Genomic DNA, 19,507 nt, shown 5'->3' on the forward strand with positions numbered 1-19,507 from the left:
TGTGCAAAACATCTGTGCCAAAAAGTCCAAAATATCTACTACAAATGGCAATAAATTGCAGGTATCTAACATCTACATCTGCCAAACTTTTTCAGCTAAGATTTACTACTTTTCCTAAATGGACTGAATGCAATGGGCAGATTATTTTTCTCATTGTCACTCAGAAAAAAAAACAAACCCAAAAAATCATATATAATTGTGCTGGATTTCTTGTGCCCTAAGTTACAGCATGAATATAAAACCATATTTATAGTGCCTTTTATGACAATATACTTTGTAGAAGAGATTTTCAACTCTGCATTATTTTCAAGATTTAAGCTAAATACAGAAATCACCTGTGTTCAAGTATTTTACAAAGCTTTATATATGCAGAGTTTCAACCAGTCAACAAGTATTTATGGAGCACATACTATGTTCTAGGCATGTGTTAGGCACTTGATCAAAGGAAAAAAGGTTCTTGCCCTCAAGGAGCTTCAGGGCTTATACGGGTGAAACAGAAAGTAAAAAAGAGAATTGCAATAAAATGTGATACACATTAAAGGAACATTAAAGGTGCACATAAGTGTTGATTTAAACATAAAGAAAGGATTCCTAAATCTGCCTTGGGAATATCAAGGAAAGATACACTAAGCGATGCCTAACCTGACCCTGGAAAGAAAGAGGAACTTGATAGGTCAAACGGGCTGGGGACAGAAAGAAGGATTCTAGGTACGTGTAAGGGTTCAGATATGTCAAACAAAATTGCATGTTTAGAGGGGCGCCTGGGTGGCTTGGTCGGTTAAGCGTCCGACTTCAGCTCCGGTCATGATCTCACGGTCCGTGAGTTCAAGCCCCGCGTCGGGCTCTGTGCTGACAGCTTGGAGCCTGGAGCCTGTTTCAGATTCTCCCTTTCTCTCTGCTCCTCCCCTGTTCATGCTCTGTCTCTCTCTGTCTCAAAAATAAATAAGCATTAAAAAAAATTAAAAAAAAAAATTGCATGTTTAGGGAACTATAGGTGTTTTAATTGCTGGGAATCAAAATGCAAAAGCTGTAACAGTAGTAGGATATGAGCCCAGACAGGTCAGTGAGGGATTTCTCTCTCTCCCACAGGGGTGTGGAGAGGTGAAGAGTGGAATCTATACTTTATTGGATTCAACTAGAGGGAATGGGAGATAATACAGAAGAGCTACTGAACACAGACTACTTTTTCAGCTTTGAAGAGAAGCTGTAGCTAAGAATGGAGACAATTAAGACAGGCGTTATTTTTATTCATATTTAGTCATTTATTAAAAAAAATTAAGTTTATTTATTTACTTGGAAGAGAAAGAGATAGTGTGAATGGGGGAGGGGAAGAGGTAGAGGGAGAGAGAGAGATAGAGGGACAGAGAGAATCCCAAGCTGGATCTGCACAGTCAGCACGGAGCCCAAGGCAGGGCCCAAACTCACAAAACCATGAGATCATGACCTGAGCCAAAACCAAGGTTGGATGCTTAACCGACTGAGCCACCCAGCTGCCCCAACAGGGGTTATTTTTAAAAGACGGAAGATAACATGTGCATATTTTGAAAAGAACGAAACTGCAGAGAAGCTAGAGATTTAAGAGGGCAACAGAGGGAGCAAAATCCTGGCAGCGGCAGGGGAGAATGTGCCCCAGAGTGCAGACAAGCAAGGATCTACCACTCAGTGTTACATCCTCAGCACCCTTTGCTAGACAGTCTGTCCTCCTCTCACACACACACTAATATGAAATGATTTCTTAGCTTTTAGAGTATAAGTTTTGTACTCATACTAAATGAGTAAGTGATTAACCTTGACCAACCCTTCCAACTGGCATCTGGATCCCATCTCCCCTTACCTTTTCACAGATGTAGTAACAGTTTCCTCTTTCCTTAGAATGACTCATTTCTTTCTCTTTACTTGATCTTTCCATCAACATAAAAATATGCTGCATATGCTGTACTATCCCATCTTCTAACATCCTCGCTTGACCCATTTTCTCTCTAGCTACTGTCCCATTTTCCCCTCCCCTTTACCACAAAACATCTTGAAGGACTTGTTTACAAGTGCTCTCTGCTTTCTCTCCTCGCTTCTCTTGAGCATGCAACAGTCTAGAGGAATACCATTACACTTTAACAGTTCACGTTAACACTCAGAAGATCTGCATGTGACCAAATTCAATAGTGAATTTTCAGTCTTCATCTTGCCTGACCTATTAGCACAGTCTGCCAGTTGACCACTCCTTTCTCTCTCCACTTGGCTCAAAGGATCCTACTTTATCTCAGTTCTTCTATCTCCCTGGCAGCTCCTTCTCTGGTTACTTACTTTGTTGGTTCCTCCTCATTTTCACAACCTCTAAATCACCATCTAGACAGCTGTAATATTGCCTCTGAAGAGGTGAAAAATGGTTATTTGAAGGCAAAATAATTTTTTTATACATAAAGCACTTACATACATACACTCATACAGTGTATCTGCAGTATTGAAATTTCATGGAAAAATAATTAGGGGAAAAAACATCTTAAAAGTTTAGTGTGGGGTGGGAAAAATAGTTCAGAATCACTACTTAAATTTTTTTTTTTAATTTTTTTTTTTTTTTAATGTTTATTTATTTTGGGGACAGAGAGAGACACAGCATGAATGGGGGAGGGGCAGAGAGAGAGGGAGACACAGAATCGGAAGCAGGCTCCAGGCTCTGAGCCATCAGCCCAGAGCCCAATGCGGGGCTCGAACTCACGGACCGCGAGATCGTGACCTGGCTGAAGTCGGACGCTCAACCGACTGCGCCACCCAGGCGCCCCACTACTTAAATTTTTAAAAAATGTTTATTTGAGAGAGAGAGAGAGAGAAACAGTGTGAGCAAGTGCGGAGTAGGGGCAGAGAGAGAGAGAGGAAGAGTGAGAATCCCAAGCAAGTTCCACGCCGTCAGTGTAGAGCTCGACACAGGGCTTGATCTCACCAACCGCAAGATCATGACCTGAGGCAAAATCAAGAGTTGGACGCCTAACCTACTGAGCCATCCAGGCACCCCTTATTTTATTTTTTCTAAGTAGGCTCCACACCCAGCATGGAGCCCAACATAGGGTTCAAACTCATGACCCTGAGATCAAGACCTGAGCTGAGATCAAGAATTGGACACGTAACTGAATAAGTCACCTAGGTGCCCCTGAGAACCTCTACCTTACATAATGAAGCACCCCAGAACTTAGTACTTGAACTTCTTCTCTTCCCTATCTACATTCACTTGCTTGGTAATCTCATCCACCTACATGCTAACAATTTCCTTTCATATCTCCATCTTAGACCTTTCTAAACTCAGATCGAACTACTCATCCAAAGTCTTACCTGAATGACTCTCCAGTATCTCAGAATATTCTCAAAACCAAACTTCTGATTTCTAACCACCCCTATCCCCACCTTTATTCTTCTTTTTTTTAATTTTTAAATATTTATTTTTTTTTTGACAGAGTGAGAGACAGAGCACGAGTGGGGGAGGGGCAGAGAGAGAGGGAGACACAGAATCCAAAACAGGCTCAAGGCTCCGAGCTGTCAGCACAGAGCCCGATGCGGGATTGAACTCATGGACAGCGAGATCGTGACTTGAGCTGAAGTTGGATGCTCAACCAACTGAGCCACCCAGGCACCCCTCTCCACCTCTATTCTTGAACCTGATACTCCTAGTCTCTTTCCTCTCAATAAACAGCAGCTCTAAAGAACAGAGTTGCCCAAACCAATCTCCCCCTCACTCACACTGTTCTGCCCTAGTCATGAAGGCTTCCTTACCATCCTTCATAAAGAACCAAATAGCATGCTCATCTGAAGGCCTACGAGCTCTGACTTCTCTACCTGGGATGCTCTTTCCCCCTATGTCCATATGCCTTCTTTGCTTCCGTAAATCTCTCCTCAAGCATCACTTTTTATTTATTTATTTTTTTTTTTTTAAATTTTTTTTTTTTCAACGTTTATTTATTTTTGGGACAGAGAGAGACAGAGCATGAACGGGGGAGAGAGAGAGGGAGACACAGAATCGGAAGCAGGCTCCAGGCTCTGGGCCATCATCAGCCCAGAGCCCGACGCGGGGCTCGAACTCACGGACCGCGAGATCGTGACCTGGCTGAAGTCGGACGCTTAACCGACTGCGCCACCCAGGCGCCCCAAGCATCACTTTTTAAAGTGAGGCTTTCTAGTCTCTCTTCTGACCCAGCTTCAGAACACTTGCTTCTACCTAATATGTATTCATTTTCTTTCTCCCTCAACTAGATTACAACCTCTACGAAGGGCTTTGTTTTCTTCAGTACCTGGTATACAGTAGGTACTTAAGTATTTGTTGAATGAACGAATAAACCACAGTAAAGCCTGTTTACTTAAAATTATTAGCAATTTGTATTAACATGGCTAGGGATATTAATATGACTACGGATATTAATATGAATAATGGGACATTATTTTCCAATATGAAAAAGATTACTACACAACCAACAATACAAACAAAATCATATGGAAAATATTGTGTAATTCAGACTTCTGGCCACTCTTCCTTACCAGTAACCACAAATTTTAAACTTACGAAGTAAATCTCAATATGCTTACTAGACACTGGGGATTGACTCTGATCACAAGTGTCAGCCACCAGAATTTCACTTTCATTAGGTTTATTCTGTGGATGAATTGAAGACTTTGGAAGTTTTCTGAGTTCTAAGGGGAAAAAAAGAAATTACATATAAACAAACAATTATGATACAAAATATTATTTTGATAAGCCAACACAAACCTGTCCTTAAGTGCATTAGAAGTATTATTTTATTGATTCTAATAAAAAGTTCATTCCTTTGGTATCACTAAGAAACAAAGCTGGAAGTTAGGACAGAGAGAGGGACTAGAACAGATAAGCTTCTTCTGACCTAAGTTTCCTAGAGTTGTAATGTTTTAATGCATCTTTTCCTTATGTATTTGTTGCAAATCAGTCAGGTTCATTTAAAATGAATACTGCATCATATACCTCTGCAATCTTTTTTAGAGCTTTTATTTTCTGGAAGGAAATCCTGAAACACGCTTTTTAAGAAAGCATTCCAATATTTAAGGATTTAATTCAAAGAAAACCAAAAGAAGCACAAAGTAAAGGGAAATAGACTTATTAATTATAACTAGAAAATAATATTATAACACACTATAAACTTTAAAATAAGCAAGGGTGAGGGGCCACCTGGGTGGCTCAGTTGGTTAAACGTGACTCTTGATTTCCATTAAGGTCATGATCTCATGGTTTGTGACTGTGAGCCTGGTATTGGGCTCTGCACCCACAGTGCAGAGTCTGCTTGAGATTCTCTTTCTCTTTCCCTCTCACTCTGTCCCTCCTCCACTCTCTCTCTCAAAATAAATAAATAAACTTGAAAAAAAAAAAAAAAGCAAGAGTGTGGAAATGCAAGCTGGTGCAGCCACTCTGGAAAACAGTATGGAGGTTCCTCAAAAAACTAAAAATAGAACTACCCTACGACCCAGCAATTGCACTACTAGGCATTTATCCACAGGACACAGGTGTGCTGTTTCGAAGGGACACATGCACCCTCATGTTTATAGCAGCACTATCAACAATAGCCGAAGTATGCAAAGAGCCTAAATGTCCATCGATGGATGAATGGATACAGAAGATGTGGTGTGTATACACACACACACACACACACACACACACACACACAATGGAGTATTACTCGGCAATCAAAAAGAATGAAATCTTGCCATTTGCAACTATGTGAATGGAACTGGAGGGTATTATGTTAAGTGAAATTAGTCAGAGAAAGACAAAAATCGTATGACTTCACTCATATGAGGACTTTAAGAGACAAAACAGATGAACATAAGGGAAGGGAAACAAAAATAATAAAAAACAGGGAGGGGGACAAAACAGACAAATATGGAGAACAAACAGAGGGTTAGTGGAGGGGTTGTGGGAGGGAGGATGGGCTAAATGGGTAAGGGGCACTAAGGAATCTACTCCTGAAATCATTGTTTCACTATATGCTAACTAATTTGGATATAAATTTTAAAAAATAAAATATAAAATTAAAAAAAAATAAGCAAGGGTGCCAACTAGTCATTAAATCAGTTTTAAAATAATTTGCATGGCTCAAAATGGTTACATTTATACATATATATATACACACACACATATATTTTAATTTTACTGACTGATGTCACTTTATTTAAATAAATAAGTTTAAAATTAAATTTTAAATAAAACAATTTTTTTTTTTTAATTTAAAGAGAGAGGGAGAGTGCAGAAGCCAGGGAGAGGGAGAGACAGACAGAGACAAAGACAGAGAATCTCAAGCAAGCTCCATGCTCAGTGTGAGATCACTACCCATGCCGAAATCAAGAGCTGGATTCTCAACTGAATGAGCCACCCAGGCACCCTGATCTTATATTTTAAAACCAAAATTTCAGATCCCAAGTAAAAATGATTAGAGCAAGATTAAAAAAGACAAATTAAGTTTTAAAATAGTTACAGGTTGTTCTCATATGATAAAGAAATAAACCGGAAGCAATCATACAAGATATAAAACAAGACTTTCCTAATAAAGAAAATTGTGATGATTTGTTTTTCTAGGTATTCTTACAGATGGATTTAAACATGATCTAAACTATAAATGCTTATCTACAGTGATTCTGTCTGATAGACTAAAAGGCGAATAAATGTTCATTTACTTAAATGTTTATTTTGAGAGAGAGAGAGAGCGAGCATGAGCGGAGGAGGGGCAGACAGACAGAGTGAATCTCAAGCAAGCTCCATGCAGTCAGTGCAGAACCTGACGTGGGTCTTGATCTCATGAACCGTGAAATCATGACCTGAGCCGAAATCCAGAGTTAGACACTTAACCAACTCAGTCACCCAGGCACCCCTGAATGTTCATTTTAGATCCAAGACCTTATATTTTACTTTAGTTCCTAATTACATGTAAGATTTTTAACAGTTCTTTTGTCTTCCACTAGATGGTGATGAAAGCTCATATAAAATGGGGGAATAAAAGGTGTCAATTTTCCAATATCAAAGAATAAGATCTACTTATTATTTTTTTTTTCAACGTTTATTTATTTTTGGGACAGAGAGAGACAGAGCATGAACAGGGGAGGGGCAGAGAGAGAGGGAGACACAGAATCGGAAACAGGCTCCAGGCTCTGAGCCATCAGCACAGAGCCTGACGCGGGGCTCGAACTCCCAGACCGCGAGATCGTGACCTGGCTGAAGTCGGACACTCAACTGACTGCGCCACCCAGGCGCCCCAGATCTACTTATTATTTTAAAGGCATAGCTACGGTAAACAGTTTATTTTGAATTATGAAAACATCTCCAGAAGTACGTACACCACTTCCCTCCAAATGCTTTCCTTGTTATAAACAATTAGGGTTAAAAATAAAAGTCTTTGCCATTTACTCCAGATCAACATTAAAAGAAATAATCATTGCATCGTATCACATGATAAATTTCAGGGCTACATGCAAAGGTAGTTCCAAAGTATTTAACAGAAATGGTAAATGGGCCTGGAATTAGAAATATGCCACTGATAAGCCATAAAGTTTATACTTTATAGAGCCACTTCTTGGTCACCATCAATCGCTACAAATTATAACAAAAATAGCCAGTTAAAACTACTGGTGGGAGTAGCTATGCTTAATGCATGGGAAGTACAAAAGTTTAGAGCCAAGAGAATCTTTATTTGAATTCTGATTCATCTACTTACTTGACTGGTGATCCTGAGTGAATTACTTAACCCCTCCAAAGAGTGTACCTTTCCTCATTATAAAATGAAGATGTTGACAGCTCCCTTCCAAGCTTGTCATAAGAATTAAAATCTAGTAATAATGCATTCAAATCGCTCAGTGTATTATTACCTGGCACACAGGTGAAAATTAATGTTAAATTCCTTTCCCCTTTCCTTCTAATCCCACTCAGATATATATACCCAGGAATATTTTTTAAATAAAAGGAAAAAAGAAAAAAAAACATGTACCACATTTATAAAATGCTGGATGTTTACATATTCAGATAAGCAATGAAGGCCTGTACATAATCTAGACAGAAAATGCCTTCCCAGTCACTTCACTAATGGAAGTTAAACTTACAGCTGTAATAGAAGCTCCCTGACTGATGACTATCTTCCTTCCACTAGATGGAATAACAGAAAAACTCACCATACAAAAGAATACTTTTTCATATGAAACCAGATAACTAAAATGAAACTCCAGTCCTTACCGTTTGTACACACAGACTGCTCCAGCTCAGTGTGTGTGTGTTCTATGTATCGGACATGGAGGTTCTCCTTTCTTCGTAGCCGGTTAATGCCAGAAAAGGAAAAGGCTGTTATTGGTGAATCTGGAATAACATTTTCCTCAGATTCAAGATCAGTTGCTTGATGCTGTTGATCATTCCTAGAGGAAAATAATGGCAAATGGAAAAAAAAAATTAATTCAAATATTTCCTAAAACATCTCTACCTAGTATGGAGCTACAAAAGAACATAGGTATAAAGCTATGAGAGATGCAATTCCTTGCGTTTAATGTTCCAAATCTAAATATAAGGATTAGAGAAGTACTCAAATGATTAGAGTACCAATTGGGGAATATTATTGTGAGAAGTGAAGTACAAAGTGTAGTTGGTGGTACCTTGAGGTAAAATTAAAAGAATCTCAAATGGCAGAGAAAATGAGCAGAGGATCCACACATCTGAGTAAAGGCACGCAATGCTGAGTACTTGGTGTTAGAGGAGGGCAAGCTGAAACTACATGAAAAAGAGCCTTGATTAAGTGCGTGCATAATTTAGAAAGCAAGAGGAAAAGAACTGATGAAGGTTTCACAGCATGGAAGTAACGTGACAATGTAGCAGCAAGACTGCAACACTGACTGGAACAGAAAGAAAGGAGGCAAGGAATCAATTAGGCAGTGGCTATAATGGTCCAGGCAAGAGTTTCTGGGGGTTTGAACTAGAATGTTGAGAATAGCTATGGAAAGGAAGGGACCAATATTAAACACTGGCAGAATTAACATGACTTGGCAAGTGACAAATAAGGGGCGATGAATAATACTAACACTGATAATATTATTGATGGAGGTTTATACTGTTGGGTACTGTTCAAAGTGCTACGTGCATCTGTTTAATTATCACAATTGTAGGAGCTATTAATAGTACTCTCATTTTACAAATGAGAAAGTTAAATCACTTACTAAAATAGTAAGGAGCAGAAGCAGGATCTAAATCCCAGCAGCCAGATTCCCAGGACAGTACTGATAAACATTCAATATGTTATCCTTAGTACAGACTATGAGACGAATGACTGATCACAAGTAGGATTCAAACTTTGAGTTTCTACTGCTACTTCTATCCAGGCCCCCTTAGAGTCTACTCTCAACACATCAGTCAGAAAAGTCTTATTAATACTTAGTCATATCGTGTCACTCCTGATTAAAACCTGCCTTATCTCCCCATTTCACTGGAAACACAAGCCAAAGCCCTATAAATGATTCACAAGGTCCTACATGATCTCATTGTCTCCCTCCCCCATTACCTGGGATCTCTTTTTATACTATACTCCAATCACCCTCACTTCCTCAAGGTTCCTCAACATACCCAACTTGAGTTCTTTCTCTAGCTCTTCCTTCTGCTTGGAATGCTCATCCCTAGACATCACTTACTTAGTGATCTCATTTCCTTCAAGTCTTTGCTGAAGTTTTACTTTCTCATCAGTGCCTATCTTAAACATGCTATTTAAAACTGTACCCTCTTGGGACTCCTGAGTGGCTCAGTCAGTTAATTTTCCGACTCTTGGTTTCAGCTCAGGAGGAGTTCATGATCTCACAGTTCTTCAGGACGAGCCCTGCGTTGGGCTCAGTGCAGAGCCTGCTTGGGAATCCTCTCTCCCCCTCCCCCACTCATGCTATCTTTCTGTGTCTCTCAAAAAAAAAAAAAGTGGGGGGTCTTAAAAAAAATTGTAACCTCCTTCCCATACCTTAGGTACTCCTGTTGCTTGTTATTTTGCTATTTGCTTTATCCATGGTATTTATGGCTTTTGAATATAGTATATAATTGACTTGTCTATTGCTCACCTGCCAGAATGTAAGCTCTAAGAGGATAAAGAATCTTTGGTTCATTGTTACATCAAGTGAACATGAGTAGGCACTTGGTATGTGCTCAGTAAATATTTGCTGAATGAAGGAATATGAGAGATCCCCAGATTTCATTAGAAAAATAAATTTGTGTTGATTCAGGCATATGTTTTTGCCCAACTCAATTCAGGACCAATGGTACCTAAAGACTGGGTTTGGACTGAATTGTGGTTATTGAGTAAATAATTAATTTTGACTCAATTGAGTTTCCCATTACTGACTTTATTGACCAATTCTTACCAGTTGGTCAGGCATTTAGGCTTTATGTGACAAAACCAGTCTGTCTATTATACTCATTATCAATTTGTAGTACTATTTCCAAACAAAAAGTAATGAACATCTTATAACTATGACCAACAGAGATTAAAAAAAAATTACAAGATTAATTACTCCTAACACAGATTTATATCTTAATTTCCTGGGTAACACCAGTATTACTTGTGGTCTGTAATCCTATATTCTATACTGAGGAAAATCTTTAGAGCTAATATCTAATTTTTAACTGTCTTATTCTGGAAAAACAGAGTAAGTTAAGGTCATATGAGAAAGACTTATAAATTAATGGAGTGTGAAACCTACCCAACCTTGCTTTAACTAATCACGTCAGAGGCTATCCACCTATTAGTCATGAAAATTCAACCTGGAACATGAATGAGTCACAAGAAACTGATTTCCTGGAACAGTCAATCTATAAGTAGCTGGGATCACAAAAGGAAAACAAAAACAAAACCCCAAAAAACCTAGATCTAATTAGAGGTGCAAACTAAGTAAACAAGTGCTGGCTTTATCTTCTTTTGCCATAAAAGGGGGAAAAAAACCCCAAATAACTTCCATATATTAACAAAGTTTCTTCTTTAAAGCATTAGATCTCACTCAGATTTTCTGAGAAACGTTAAAAAGATCATGCCACAGCTTTAGTTAATTATATACACTGGTCATCTTTCTTCTTTCACTTTTCTAACAGCCCAAGAGTAAATTTTTGATTGTCTGTTTTATTTGTTGGCCTCCCCTGCTTAAATTCCTGTCACAACAACTTTAGTTGTTCTTTTTTTCTAAAGACCTATAAAAGCGCAGAGTCTCCCTCTGTAAAGAGTCTACAAAAGTTTTTAACATTCAGCTTTTTTCCTCTGAAGAACTTACAGTGGGTTAAAATATAATTTAAACTTAATGGAATAGTTATAGCCATTAAGTTCACTTAAACATTTTGGTTTTCAAAAAAAGGAAAAAGGTCTGTATGCTATAAACTATTGAGTCCAATATCTGGATCTTTTGGAAGTAGTATAAGTTTATAATATGAATAATTCAAGTAAGACTAATTTTAGGGGCGCCTGGGTGGCTTAGTCGGTTGAGCATCCGACTTCGGCTCAGGTCATGATCTCACGGCTTATGAGTTTGAGCCCCGTGTTGGGCTGTGTGCAGACAGCTCACAGCCATGGAGCATGCTTCGGACTCTGTTTCCCTGTCACTCTGCCCCTTCCCCACTAATTCTCTCTCTCAAGAATAAACATTAAAAAATTGAAAGACTATTTTCAAAAGTAGAGCTATTAAACCAGTTGTACTTAGGACCTACTTAATTGAACATCTAGCTTTCTCAGGAAGGCATGTGACAGTGACTCTCTTGATACCATCTCATGAAGAGTGATAATGAAGGAAACGCCTCAGGGCTCCATCCTCAGGCAGATTTTATTTAACATTTTTTAAATGATTTCGATGCAGGATACTTAATGGAATATTCACATTTGTAGAAGACATAAAGCAGAGAATGAAAGCTAACCTAACAGATGGCAGGAAAAAAATCAACACATGAAAGACCCCCAAAGGTTGGAATAATGGGCCAAATCTAACAAAACAAAATAGAGCAGGAGAAATGTGAGATTATAAACTTCAATGAACTGAATCAGAAAAGAGAGAATCCAGGCTCTGCCACCTACACAGGTAGATAACCTTCTGAGGCTGTTTTAGCACAAAATTATAGAAAGAGTATACAGTCTCTGAAGTGAGGTACACCTGGGTTCAAATGCTAGTTCTGACACTTACAAATCACACTGGGTAAATCAGTTAACCTTTCTGAGCCTTAGTACCTTATCTATAAAGTATGGTACTGTACTCTCCTGCTTCCTTTTTGTAGGAAGGCTGTGAAAAGGAAGCAATATACGTAAAGTCATAATCCAATGCCCAAATAATAGTATTTAATCAATAGTGCTCTTCTATTTATTTCTTAAAGATTCAAAAAAAAGTTTATTTGTGCATTATATGCCAACAAATTGGGCAATCTGTAAAAAATGGGATAAATTCCTAGAAACATATAAACTAACAAAACTGAAACAGGAAGAAATAGGAAATTTGAACAGACCCATAACCAGTAAAGAAACTGAATCAGTTTATCAAAAATCTCCCAACAAAGAGTCCAGGGCTGGATGGCTTCCCAGGGGAATTCTACCAAACATTTAAAGAAGAGATAATACCTATTCTTTTGAAGCTATTGCAAAAAAAATAGAAATGGAAGGAAAACTTCTAAACTCATTCTATGAGGACAGCATTACCTTGATTCCAAAACCAGACAAAGACCCCACTAAAAAGAAATACAGACCAATTTCCGTGATGAACATGGATGCAAAAATTCTCAACAAGATACTAGCAAACTGGATCCAACAATACATTAAAAGAATTATTCACCACAATCAAGTGGGATTTTTTTCCTGGGCTGCAGGGCTGGTTCAATATCTGCAAATCTATCAACGTGATACATCACATTAATAAAAGAAAGGATAAGAACCACATGATCCTCTCAATAGATGCAGAAAAAGCATTTGACAAAACATAGCATCCTTTCTTGATAAAAACCCTCAAGAAGGCAGGGACAGAAAGAACATACCTTAACGTCATAAAAGCCATATACGAAAGACCCACAGCTAATATCATCCTCAATAGGGAAAAACTTGGAGCCTTTCCCCCTGAGATCAGGAACACAACAGGGATGTCCACTCTCACCACTGTTGTTGAACATAGTGTTGGGTGTCCTAGCCGAAGCAATCAGACAACAAAAAGAAATAAAAGGCATCCAAATTGGCAAGGAAGAAGTAAAACTTTTACTCTTTGCAGATGACATGATACTCTATGTGGAATACCTGAAACATTCCATCAAAAAACTGCTAGAACTGATACATGAATTCAGCAAAGTATAAAAACCAATGTCATAAAACCAATGACAGAAATCAAATGCATTTCTATACACTAATAATGAAGCAGCCGAAAGAGAAATCAAGGAATCTATCCCATTTAAAATTGCACCAAAACCCATAAAATATCTAGGAATAAACCTAACCAAAGAGGTAAAAGATCTGTACACTGAAAACTATAGAAAGGTTATGAAAGAAACTGAAGAAGACACAAAGAAGTGGAAAAACATTCCATGCTCATGGATTGGAAGAATAAATATTGTTAAAATGATGATACTACCCAAAGCAATCTATACATTCAATGTAATCTCTATCAAAGTAACACAAGCAGGGGCACCTGGGTGGCTCAGTCATTTGGGCACCCGACTTCAGCTCAGGTCATAATCTCACAGTTCATGAGTTCCAGCTCCTCATCAGGCTCTGCAACTGCTGGTGTGGAGCCTGCTTGGGATTCTTGCTCTCTCTCCTTCTCGCTCTGCCCCTTCCCCACTTGTTCTCTCTCTCTCTCTCTCTCTCTCTGAAAATAAGTAAAATTTTAAAAATAATAATAAAAAAAAAAACACAAAAAACACCAGCATTCTTCACAGAGCTAGAACAAACAATTCTAACACTTGTATGGAACCAGCGAAGACTCCAAATAGCCAAAGCAATCTTGAAAAAGAAATCCAAAGCTGGAAGCATCACAATTCTGGGCTTCAAGCTATTTTACAAGGCTGTAATCATCAAGACAGTATGGTACTGGCAAGAAACAGACACACAGATCAATGCAACAGAACAGAGAACCCAGAAATGGACCCATAAATATATGGCCAACTAATCTTCAGCAAAGCAGGAACGAATATCCAATGGAAAAAAGACAGTCAGTTTAGCAAATGGTGTTGGGAAAACTGGACAGTGACATGCAAAAGAATGAACCTGGACCACTTTCTTACACCATACACAAAAATAAACTCAAAACGGATGAAAGACCTACATGTAAGACAGGGAACCATAAAAATCCTAGAGAAGAAAACAGGCAACAACCTCTTTGACCTCAGCTTCAGCAACTTCTCACTGGACATGTCTGAGAAAGGGAAGGGAAGGGAGGCAAGGGAAACATGTCTGGAGGCAAGGGAAACAAAAGCAAAAAAATGAACTGCTGTGACCTCATCAAGATAATAAACTTCTGCACAGTGAAGGAAACAATAAAACTAAAAGGCAACTGACGGAATGGGAGAAGGTATTTGCAAATGACATATCAAATAAAGGGTTAGTATCCAAAATCTATAAAAACCTTATCAAACTCAACACCAAAAAACAAATAATCCAGTGAGGAAATGGGCAGAAGATGTGAACAGACACTTTTCCAAAGAAGACATCCGGATGGCCAACTGACACATGAAAAGATGCTCACCATCACTCGTCATCAGGGAAATACAAATCAAAACCACAGTGAGATACCACCTCACACCTGTCAGAATGGCTAACAGCAACAACTCAGGCAACAACAGACGTTGGCGAGGATGCAGAGAGAGAGGATCTCTTTTGCACTGCTGGTGGGAATGCAGACTGGTGCAGCCACTCGAAAACAGTATGGAGGTTCCTCAAAAAATTAAAAACAGAACTTCGCTACGACCCAGCAATTGCACCACTAGGTATTTATCCAAGGCATACAGGTATGATGTTTTGAAGGGGCACATGCACCCCAATGTTTATAGCAGCGCTATCAACAATAGTGAAAGTATGGAAAGAGCCCAAACGTCCATCGATGGATGAATGGATAAAGAAGATGTGGTATATATATACAATGGAGTATCCTATGACCCAGCAATTACACTACCAGGTATTTATTCAAAGGATAGAAAAATGCTGAATTGAAAGGGCATATGCCCCCAATGTTTACATCTGCATTATCAACAATAGCCCAATTATGGAAAGAGCCCAAATGTCCATCAACTGACAAATGGATAAGGAAGATGTGGTGTGTGTGTATGTGTGCATGTGTGTGTGTGCACACACATACACACACAATGGAATATTACTTGGCAATCAAAGAGAATGAAATCTTGCCACTTGCAACAATGTCGATGAAACTGGAATGTATTATGCTAAGCAAAGTAAGTCAGAGAAAGATAAGTATCATATGATTTCACTCATATGTGGAATTTAAGAAACATAATAGACAAACATAGGGGAGGGAAGGAAAAATAAGATAAAAACTGAGAGAGAGGAAAGTCATAAGAGACTCTTAAATGCAGAGAGCAATTGAGGGTTGCTAGAGGGGTGTTGGGTGGGGAATGGACTAAATGGGTAATGGGCATTAAGGAGGGCACTTGCTGGGATGAGCACTGGTGTTGTACGTAAGTGATGAATCACCAAATTCTATTCCTAAAACCATTATTACACTATGTGTTAACTAACCCGGATTTAAATAAAATTAAAAAATAAAAATAAAATAAAACTAAGTTTATTTATGTGACAGAGAGAGAGAGAGAGAGAGAGAGCGTGAGAGCGTGCGCAAGCATGAGCAGAGGAGAAGCAGAGAGATTGGGAGAGAGAGGATCCCAAGCAGGCCCCGTGCTGTCAGCACAGAGCCCAATGCAGGGCTTGAACTCATAAACCATGAGATCATGACCTAAGCTGAAACCAAAAGTTGGTTAAGCATCCAACTCTTGATTTTGGTTCAGATCATGATTTCAAGGTTTGTGGGTTTGAGCCCTACAATGGACTCTGCATTGACAGTGCAGAGCCTGCTTGAGATTCTCTTTCTCTTTCCCTCTCTGCTCCTCCCCCACTCACATGTGCACACACACTCTCTCTCTCAAAATCAATAAATAAACTTAAAAAAAAAAAAGGAAAGATTTAAAAAATTAAAAAATAGGGGCACCTGGGTGGCTCAGTTGGTTAAGCATACAACTTCAGCTCAGGTCATGATCTCACAATTTGTGGGTTCAAGCCCTGCATCGGGCTCTGTGCTGACAGCTTAGAGCCTGGAGCCTGCTTCAGACTCTGTGTCTCCTTCTCTCTCTGCCCCTCCCCTATTCGTGCTCTGTCTCTTGTCTCTATCAAAAATAAATAAACATTAAAAAAAATTTTTTTAAATAAAAAAATAAAAAATAATAATAAAATGAAGGAGTAGGCTAAACCCTATTAGGTTTTCTTCAACAACCTAATATGAAGCCATGACTCTGAAGTCCTGTATGTTTATCAAAAACAACACGTCTACAATTAGATAGGGAAGACTTTGACTTAATGGTTCTAGTTGGCAGTAAACCCAATAAGGAACATCCAGGACTATTCACGTGTTTTGACCACATTAATTAATGTAACTAAAAAGACACAGAAAAATGGTGAGGGCAGTATTGCCCTATTGGTCATACAACACCTAGAATACTGAATTTTTTTTTTTAATTTTTTAATTTTTTTTTTTAATTTTTACGTTTATTTTTGAGACAGAGAGAGACAGGGCATGAACGGGGGAGGGTCAGAGAGAGAGAGGGAGACACAGAATCTGAAGCAGGCTCCAGGCTCTGAGCTGTCAGCAAAGAGCCCGACGCGGGGCTTGAACTCACGAACCGCAAGATCATGACCTGAGCCGAAGTCGGACGCTTAACCGACTTAGCCACCCAGGCGCCCCTAGAATACTGAATTCTTAATTAAGATATTGACAAACTAAAACATTAAAAAGAAATGGTACTTTGAAGTTGTGAAGTAATGACGCCTGAGTTAATGAACAGAGGATATTTACCTAAAGAAAAGACTCAGGAGGGCCCTGACAGTTCTCTTCATGAATGCAAAATAGAAGAGGGGGTAAAAGTTGTTCCAGATGCTCCCAGAAGGCAAAATTAGAATCAACAAATAACCTGTAAGTAGATTTATTTCTACACAAACTTAGAAAGAACTTCCTAAAACCTCACTAAAATTAAACAGGTTTGAGAGATTAAGCTTATGGTAGAGGTGTTCAAACAATGGCTATTTGTTAAAGAAGTTATATAAGGAATTCAATTTAGAAAAGTGTTGAATGAAATGAATCCTACAGTCCTTTAAGTGTATAGACTCCTTTGACCTTCACTGATTCAGCATATCCATTTCTCAAAACAAAAAGAACCATGACCTCAACATTTAAGTATTTGTTGTTGGTGACTGGTAGTGTTGAATATATGCATATATATATATATATATATATATATATATATATGTATGTATATACACACACAACTTTATAACAGCAAATTTTTCCTGACTAATTTCTTACTACAGTGTCACTAAATAACTGTCCTACCATATAAGATATCTGCAACATCAAAACCAGCTTAGGTGAGTCAGGTTTTACTTCATTTAACAAGCAGAATATAAGTCAAACATTTTTTCTAAAGTTCAGATGTATTTCAGGCACTAACAGCATAATGTTACAGTGGTTTAGGTAGTCAAAGAAAATACTTGCTATTTTTTTAAACTGTCAAGCAAAAGTAAATTTGTTTAAGGACAGCAAGCTACTTTGAAAATAAGTTGACTAATGAGAACTATCTTAAATTTCAGAACTGAAAGACATACTAGATAATAACCCCCTTCACTGATCTGATTAAGCCATGTCCGAAATAAAACATGCATACCTTGAAGTTCATCTCTATGCTTAACCTTTACTATAATTTCAAACTTTAGCTTTTATTCTTCTAAGATGCCAGTGAGCTTCAACAGACAAATTTGTGACTTTCAGAACACTAAAAATAAATTAATTCTGAGTGAATCTGAATTTGTATTTCACGAGGTAAATGACATTATCTAATTTCAATTCACTTTATACACCTTGGTTTTGGAGGCATTCACTCTTTAATTCTGTATTAACCTCTATATGTTCATTATCTTGTTTATCTTTGGTATTCATAAATATCAAGGCTGAGGTGTTCAAAATACCATAAGCTACCTGTAAATCACTTCACAGAACGTTAATTAAGTCAACCATCACTTATCTGAAATCTTTGGAACCAGATGTGATTTGGAATTCAGATTTTTTTTTATCATGAAGGGTAATACAGAGCATATACAGCTTATTACATAATACCTCCAATGGCACCTGAGGCATCATTCTGTAGTCAAACACACTGATATTTTCATAGCAAAGCATAGGAATGTTCACATGAAGTGGGATAAATAAGGACTATAAATAGCATTCTGTGGATTAAGGTGAGGTTAAATTGTGAATAACATCCAAAAAAAAAAACTTTTGAATTTTAGAATTTGAGTTTTAGAATCATGTATAAAAGATTGTGGATGTGTGTTCTAGCCTCAACATGCATCATGAGTAAAACTGGAAAGTGCTGACATTTTCATACATACATGTTTAATAATCTCAGTCTAATCCTATAGCCTTCTTTCCTCATCTATTATCTCCCCTCAAAATTCCCTTTGCTACCAATATTTGTGAACTGATTAACATTGGAGGAATATCAAAATCCTACTGAATATCCATTACTTAAAAGTATACGGATAAGAATGTTAATTCCACCTGTGAGATGTGTTTATACATAAGACAATAACTATTCTAAGCAAATTAATACGTTATACCTGCATAGTTTACCAGTTTTTAGAGATGCCCACTCAAATACAATAGAAGATCTAAGAGCCCTATAAAAACCATTAAGACTATCCTGAATCCTAACTCTTAAAATATTTCACAAGTTTTATATAGATGGGAACTAAGAACTGGCCATATCTCAACCCTGTGACAGTCAGACCATACTCAGAAAAAGATTCTTTTTAAAGATACTGTTGAATAATGGAAAGAACAGTGAGTGGCCTTTTTTTTTTTTTTAATTTTTTTTTTCAGTGAGTGGCCTTTAAGTCAAAAGATAGGAGTCTGAGTGATAGGCTTAGTGAGACCATAGCAAGTTATTTGACTTTTGTGAACTTCAGTTTCCCTCTCTATAAAGCAGAAATAATAAAACTACCTTAAAGAATCATAGTGAGGATTATTAGATATAAAAAACATGAAACACAGAATAAAAATTATTATTTTTATTCTTTAAGAGAAATGGGGGGAGAGGAGCAGAAAAAGGAAGAAGTTCTCCAGGCCTGAGAAATGTGTAAGTGGAAATAATTTATTCAGATTGCTTTTATGAAGCTTTTGGGTCAGGGCTTTGAAAAGGAAACAAATATTTATTTAAAATATAAATATTTCAAATAATTATAAAAATTAAAATGCTTTAAATTAAAACATT

The 19,507-nt window shown here is 37.8% G+C and overlaps 1 protein-coding gene across 2 annotated transcripts in view; it reads right to left on the minus strand.

Annotated features, from left to right (window-relative positions):
- RBBP8 (RB binding protein 8, endonuclease) overlaps window positions 1-19,507 on the minus strand; it is a 93,712-nt gene that overhangs the window by 28,104 nt on the left and 46,101 nt on the right. The window contains exons 7-8 of one of the 2 annotated variants that reach the window (XM_047087078.1): window positions 8,225-8,400; window positions 4,567-4,671 (exon numbers count right to left, since the gene is read on the minus strand). In XM_047087078.1, the coding sequence (XP_046943034.1) occupies window positions 4,567-4,671; window positions 8,225-8,400 (281 nt within the window). The remainder of the gene's footprint in view (window positions 1-4,566; window positions 4,672-8,224; window positions 8,401-19,507) is intronic. The other variant, XM_047087079.1, reaches the window with a different exon arrangement.

This window comes from Lynx rufus, unplaced genomic scaffold (assembly GCF_022079265.1).
Source record: "Lynx rufus isolate CCGP_SWC_20201006 ecotype Redwood Valley unplaced genomic scaffold, mLynRuf1.p SCAF_22, whole genome shotgun sequence".
Taxonomy (NCBI): Eukaryota; Metazoa; Chordata; class Mammalia; order Carnivora; family Felidae; genus Lynx; species Lynx rufus.